Source organism: Oncorhynchus keta, chromosome 12, assembly GCF_023373465.1.
Source record: "Oncorhynchus keta strain PuntledgeMale-10-30-2019 chromosome 12, Oket_V2, whole genome shotgun sequence".
Classification (NCBI taxonomy): Eukaryota; Metazoa; Chordata; class Actinopteri; order Salmoniformes; family Salmonidae; genus Oncorhynchus; species Oncorhynchus keta.
The window spans coordinates 33,173,761-33,181,286 of record NC_068432.1 but is presented as its reverse complement, the minus strand read 5'-3'; the positions used below and the strand labels follow the sequence as shown (position 1 = coordinate 33,181,286).

Below are 7,526 nucleotides of genomic sequence, written 5' to 3'. Positions count from 1 at the left end.
GGTCTCTCTTTGATCCTAGTAGGATAATTGCATTCTCTTTATAGCTAGCTGCCTCATTTCCAATAGAATGTTTCTTTACCAAAACTTTAATCTCAAAGCCAGTTTGAACTGGAGGTTCGTGGGAATCGTGTGCTAACAGTGCAGGACAAGGATGAGCTTCCTCACAGTTCTCTGCTTTGACATCTGACAGGACATGAACACTTAAAACTTCAACAGAGTTGTATTACGTCACATCTGTTTAACTGCACCAGCCTAAAGCACACACACAACAACATTTTATTTTCCTCTCTACCCTTGCATGCAATTTGAGTCTCCATCTCTCTCTCTCGCTCTCTCTCTCTAGCATCAGACACAGTACAAGATGACGTTTGTGTTGACATTTAAGAGATGAGGCTTGTTCTGGAGAAACAACATGAGGGAAAGCAACATGGAAGAATACACACCATTTTCTCCAGTGCTAGCAACATGGAAGAATACACACCATTTTCTCCAGTGCTAGCAACATGGAAAAATACACATCATTTTCTCCAGTGCTAGCAACATGGAAAAATACACACCATTTCCTCCAGTGCTAGTAACATGGAAGAATACACACCATTTTCTCCAGTGCTAGTAACATGGAAGAATACACACCATTTCCTCCAGTGCTAGTAACATGGAAGAATACACACCATTTCCTCCAGTGCTAGTAACATGGAAGAATACACACCATTTTCTCCAGTGCTAGTAACATGGAAGAATACACACCATTTTCTCCAGTGCTAGCAACATGGAAGAATTACACACCATTTTCTCCAGTGCTAGCAACATGGAATAATACACACCATTTTCTCCAGTGCTAGTAACATGGAAGAATACACACCATTTTCTCCAGTGCTAGCAACATGGAATAATACACACCATTTTCTCCAGTGCTAGTAACATGGAAGAATACACACCATTTTCTCCAGTGCTAGTAACATGGAAGAATACACACCATTTTCTCCAGTGCTAGCAACATGGAAGAATACACACCATTTTCTCCAGTGCTAGCAACATGGAAGAATACACACCATTTTCTCCAGTGCTAGTAACATGGAAGAATACACACCATTTTCTCCAGTGCTAGCAACATGGAAGAATACACACCATTTTCTCCAGTGCTAGTAACATGGAAGAATACACACCATTTTCTCCAGTGCTAGCAACATGGAAGAATACACACCATTTTCTCCAGTGCTAGTAACATGGAAGAATACACACCATTTTCTCCAGTGCTAGCAACATGGAAGAATACACACCATTTTCTCCAGTGCTAGCAACATGGAAGAATACACACCATTTTCTCCAGTGCTAGCAACATGAAAGAATACACACCATTTTCTCCAGTGGTAGCAGTGCTCTGAAGCCAAAGGGAGTGTATGAGAGTGAGTATGAGAGGGGTAAGAGGGCACTACTTTGTCCTCGTCATGCAGCAAGGCTGGCATAGCTGCCAGGGCTGCCAACAAATAGTTCACAATAATACATGTCTGACAGGACTTCTCTAACAGCATTGCATGTCTCTCTATGTTTTTCATGATCTCTGGCTCAAGATTAATCTTTTCCAAAATGGCATGTACCCCTTGGCAGCTGCTTATTTGTAAGAGACATTCACTAGCAGCATGAGCTAAAGTTATTAATGCTTACTTGAAGCCTGCCATTTGATGCTTTTGGTGTAGGAGGTTGTGTGTATGAACAAAGTAAGTGTGTATGTGCTGTGGTGCACACATGTGTATCTGCATGTGCCCATGGAACATTTTATTGTGGGATTTCCATGCGTCATTTTTATTTTACCCTTATTTAACTAGGCAAGTCAGTTAAGAACAAATTCTTATTTTCAATGACGGCCTAGGAACACTGGGTTAACTGCCTGTTCAGGGGCAGAACGACAGATTTGTACCTTGTCAGCTCAGGGGTTTGAACTTGCAACCTTCCGGTTACTAGTCCAACTCTCTAACCACTAGGCTACCCTGCCGCCGGGTTCCAGCCTGCCTTTGTTTAACTCCGTGGAATTTTAAGAAACCCTGTTAGGCTTTAGATTGTTTGGGGATTTGGAGACCTTCTGCACGAGCTTCATCCCCTCTGGGAAAAGGAGAATGAAAGTTTCTCCACTTCCAGGACGAGCTGGCTGCTGAGAACTGTCTAACAGTGTTAGGTCAGAGAACAGAGGGGACCTGGATGAGTTTGATGGGTGGATTCCTGTGTAGCACAATGCTTGAGTGCTTGTATATGTCCCAGTAACTTATGTGTGTTTTATGTAAGATATTATATTAGAAACAAGGAAGGATAGACATTGATGTCAGCGATAAGATATTTAATCAAACATGAAAAGAAAATGTTTACAGTATGTACTGTGGGCTTTGGTTTATTTAAAAAAAGTATGATGTATATACATTGACCCTGGGATAAGCTGGTAGAGGACTGCAACACTTCACTTGATGCTTAGCTACAATAAAATACTATAGAATATGGACTATCATCTACAATCGGCTCTGAAAATAGTGATTGCAATCTAGCAAACTTTTGGATGTTGTATCTAGTTCAACAACTAGTGCATGTGCTTTGGATGAAAGTTCATGATTTTAACCTGAGGGATGAAGTTTTCTCCATATGATAGACTGTTGCTAGACTGGGCAAAGGTCTGTAGTTACTAAGGGCAATTCCTGTTCATGCTATGTTGTGATTGGACAATAGGGTGTCAATCAGTCATTAAGGAGCAAATCAGATTTCAGAACACAGGAGAGGAAGGGATGTAGGTGTCTTCTACAATGACAAGTGCTACTTGCTGTGATAGGGACATCATGCCGAGTTCAAAACAACTGGGAACTCTCAGAAAAACTTACTCCGACGGAAAAATCATTTGGAACGTTCATCTAACTCAGAATTCCGACTCAGGAATTCGGCCTCTTTCAAGAGCTTTGATTTTCCGACTTGGAGATTACTGACATCTTGATTTGACCTTGTATTTTACAGAGTTCCCAGTTGTGTTGAACACACCATCAGATCTTATATTACAGGGATACCTCAATACCTCATGAATAACATGCTAGGAATTCAAATGATCTGGAGAGAGTTGGTGAAAGGAGGACTTTGTTCGCTGAATTGTCCTCGGCAGCCATTGGAAAAGCATCTTGCACAACTTCTTGCTTTTAACCTTGGACTTGGTCATGGTCTTAGTGATGGCGTCCGTCAGCAGGGTGCTGTTGTGGGGCAGGGAGGGAGAAGTGTTGTTGTCAGCCCTCTGGGGATACAAAACCTCCAAGAAACGTCTCTCTTGCTGCCTGAAGTCATACTCCACACTGCAGGGACAGAGAGATAGAGGAAGAGAGGGTGAAAAGGAGGAAAGCAAAAACAGGAGGAAAGAGTCCGCCGATCTGACCATGCTTCCTGTGTCTCACCTATATACGATACAAGCAGTCTTCTGACAGGTGGAGCACTCCCGGAGGTCTTGGCCTGTCCTGTAGCATCGCCGACTGAAACAAAGAGCAGGAGATGTTAACTAGAACAAAAGAGGCTTCTCTCTAATTCCTTCTCTCTTCTCTGTAATGTCATCCCGTTCACTTTCTCTACTCACTCCTACTTCCCTTTCTATTTCTTCCCTTTCTCACGTTCGCTTTCTCTTCCCCTCTATCTCTTACCCCTTGTTGAGAGCATGGCTCATCTCAAGGTCTTGGATGATGTTGAGAAGTGTAGTGATCCTGTCCTGGTTGGCTGCCAGGCTGGCCTCCACACACTGCAGCCTCCTATGGAAAGGGGCTGGCCTGCTGCACTGTGGGGAAGGGGGCAGTAGCAGGTCTGAATCAGCCGGGTGGGAGTGAGCCAGCCTAGGGTCGTCTCGGGAGGGTTGTGGGATGGTACTTGACAACAAAAATACTGGATGGATCATCTGGTGTGTCTGATTGGAATGGGCGAGGGTGTAGGATTCTAGGTGTGCCATGCGTGATGGCGGCAAAAGGGGGTTGTACTTGGGGTTTATGGCTTTGTGTGTGAGGAGTTCAGTGATTGTGTATGGACGGGCCTGTGGTATGAGTCGGTGTGTGGGGCTTGTGTGTTTGTGTGGGGTTGGTGTCGAACGAAAGTCTTTGTTTATGTGGTTTGGTGTTTCGGTGATCGGTTTGACATGTGCAGTAGTGTTTGTCTGTGATGCAATGAAGGGCTTAGGATCTGTTTGTGTCTGTGGTGTGCTGGAAGTTGGAGCATAATTTGTGGATATCTGCCTGTCAAGGCTGAATCTAAATGTGGTATTTGCATGTGTATGTAACACGCTGGAGGGAATGTGCTCTTTGTGAGAATGTATCTGACACTCAGATCCAGGTTTTAGGTTTGTGAAAAGGTCTCCCTGATGTTGTGTGACAATGTTTCCCTGCTGTTCCCATTCTTTGTTTATATTTATTTCAGTGATGTGTTTTGGAAGGTTAGTGACCTGTGATGCATTGAATGTTTCAGAGTGTCTTTCCTGATGTGTCTGTGATACGATGACAGGAGCACAGTGTCTACTTTTGTTAGACAGAGACAATACTTTGGCATATACATTTGCATGCATTATTGGATCAACAACAAATCTGTTATGAGAGCTGGTGTGAAGGGCAGCGGTTTGTTCAATATGTGTATTTATAAATGTGCTGTTATTCTGCTTGTTAGTGCTTGATCTGTTTGATGGGTCAGGTGGTTTATTGTTGTGTATCTGTGTCATGATTAGTGGTCTACAGATCGGCAGTGACGTGGATGAGGACTGATGCTGCGCAGCTGTGTATAAGGCATTTGAACAGAGAGAGGATATAGTTGTATGTGATGCGCTATCAACGTTAGGGGGTGTTATGGGGGATGCATTAGCTGAGTCAGGGGAACGAGGCGTGTGTGATGTGTTTGACAGGTTAAGGGTATGGAACAAAGGTTTTGTAGGTGTATTTGTGTGTGATGGGTTATAATAGCTTGTGGGAGTAGTTGTGTGTGATGGGTTATAATAGCTTGTGGGTGTATTTGTGTGTGATGGGTTATAATAGCTTGTGGGTGTATTTGTGTGTGATGGGTTATAATAGCTTGTGGGTGTAGTTGTGTGTGATGGGTTGTAAGGGTAAGAGAGAGTGGCTTTGCATGGTGTGTTTGCTGGTTTTAGAGTTGTAGCTATATGTAATGTGTTAGCGAGGCTAGGGAGTGTTGTTCTATGTATCGTTTTAGTAGCACTGTTTAGGAGTTTTGTGGTTGTCGTCAGTGTGCTTTCAGGGGTGGGAGGTGTAACTGTATGTGAGTTTGCAGAGTTAGGGGGTTTAGTTGCGTGTGTGTTAGCAGGGTAAGGGGGTGCACTTATATGTAATGTTGTAGCAGTGTTAGACCGTGGTATTGTGTTTTCAGGCTTAGGGGCTCTAATAACATGGGATGGGTTAACATGGTTTGGAGGAAAGGTTCTGTATGGTGTGTTTGGACGGTAAGGGTGAGTACATGATGTATTTGATGGGTTGGGCTGTGTATTTGGGTGTGTGGGTGTCTTTGGATGTTTACGGTCTGCGCGTGGCGTGTTTGCCCTGGTGGCTATTGCGATCTGAGGATACATTTGGAGTATTTTCGGTCGAGGAATTTTACTCCAGTGAGATGGGGTCTCAAGGGTGTTGGCATCTGCACGCCCGGGTTCAATAGTTGCCTTAGTGACTGTAATAGATTTTGTGTGTAAGATGGTTCTTTGGCGGGTTGGCTTGTCTGAGTGTGTATGTGAAGGTGTAACTAGGGTTTCTACTGGGTCTCTGATAGAGGTATGCAGGGGGTATGTATAATGTGAGGTATAACCATTAGTCTGTTTCAGATCTTTGGTTTTCCATGCAGGCGCTGGGATTGCAGGCAGGTTGGGCTTCCTGTCTTTGTTGTTGTAAATAGGGGGTTTACAGCGGGGGTGGGTGGATTGAGATTCTGTTTGTGTCTGCTGTCTTTGTATCAGATCCCTGTCTGCAAGCCTCGGAGTGGAGCATGTAGAGTTCCTCTCTTTCTCAGTATGTGAAGGGAGAAGGTGGTTTCTGTCTATGAGTGAAATAGGTGTTTTCATGGCTGTTGTTCCTTCAGGGCATGCAGAGGAAGGGCTCTTAACTTCCAGACTGGCATCTTCATCTCCAGCTCCAGGGACCACAGTCTGTCTCCCTCCACAGTGTCTGCACATTTCCTGGAGCATCCAGAGAGGTGGGGGAGCAGGTGGTCGTTTTGCATTCCCACAATATGAATGTGCCACAGAATGTTCTTTAGGTTTTGATTGGTCCCTTCCTCGAGAGGACATGATCGAGACAGGCTCCGCCTCATCACTGCCATCTATACAAATCCCTCCTATAGCCTCCGAGTCAACTACGCTGCCATTTGTGTAGCGCAAGTCCCGCCTCTCTTTAATCTTGCTGTTCCCCACGCCCCCTAATAGGTGTGGGTTAGTCTTGATTGCCCGGGCAGAGCAATAAGTCCCACTTTTCCATTTGTTGAAGACCACATTCTCTGTAAGTTCACTGGAAATCTCTTCAAAAGTCACACCTTTTTTGGTCTTGGAATCTAAACTCCTCTGTTTTGAAAGAACACCTCTGACACTCTTAGTCTGTCTGATTCCCTCCTCTTCCTTTGCCTCTTTTGGGATGTAGCCATTGCATGTAGGAGTAATGCTTCTTTCTAATTGACTGGAGAATGTGCCTGTTAGTTTTGTCCCGTGCAAGATGGGTGGAGCTCTCATGCCGGGTGAAGTCTGCACTCCGATACTGCACTGGGGACCCCATGTCAGTGGCAGCACTCCCCCAGCCCTCTCCCCCCCTGCTGTACTCCAACCACGCACCCCCACCAGGGCAGGAACTCCCAGTACTGGCACAGGAGTGGTCAGGTCAGCCGCCCGTCTCCCCATCACCTGGCCGACTGACTCAGTGGCCTGAAAACCCAGGAGAGCTTGTGTCCACCATCACCATCACATCTATGGGAAAGTCAAGGTTAGTTCATTGTAAAGAGCACATTATGATGTCTCATTTTGATAAGGCACTGTGAAAGGAATCCGTACCAGGGCAGAACAATTGGATTCCAACAAAGTACAAATCAAGGACACTGCCAGAGCTGTCCATATGCATCCGAAATAGAGGACAAACAAAGGTCTAAAGCCTTGACAGCAAATTGGAGATAGTCATGAATAATGGACCTTTTCTCGTCTACCACAACCATGAAAGAAAACAGAAGGATAAACCCTACACTGACAATGTGAGACAATATTATATCAGATAATGTAGAAGAGGTTGTTTTAGTATTGTGAGCTGGATTACAGTACCCTCATAACATCAAGGTGTCACAGAGCAGGACATGGGGGTGCATGACAGTCAAGAAACAGTCTTTGGAGTACTGACCCTTGCTTACTTTTAGTCAAAGGAAACCCTTACTGGATTCAGCACATTATATTCAGAACATAACAGCATGGTCTGCCCAGGTTCTGTTTACTTCAGAGGTCATATTTCACAGAGATCATCTAGTCACAGCATGACTCCTGTGGTGATCTCTCTCTCTGTCTC

At 44.6% G+C, this 7,526-nt stretch overlaps 1 protein-coding gene across 1 annotated transcript; it reads right to left on the bottom strand.

The window, feature by feature from the left end:
* Window positions 1–2,317: 2,317 nt before the first annotated feature.
* LOC118371401 (uncharacterized) lies at window positions 2,318–6,798 on the bottom strand. Its single transcript, XM_035756821.2, has 3 exons — window positions 3,657–6,798; window positions 3,417–3,491; window positions 2,318–3,317 (listed from the first exon to the last, which is right to left on the bottom strand). Exons 1-3 carry the CDS (start codon window positions 6,710–6,712, stop codon window positions 3,065–3,067), a joined length of 3,384 nt encoding a protein of 1,127 aa, XP_035612714.1. The 5' UTR covers window positions 6,713–6,798; the 3' UTR covers window positions 2,318–3,064.
* Window positions 6,799–7,526: the final 728 nt, after the last annotated feature.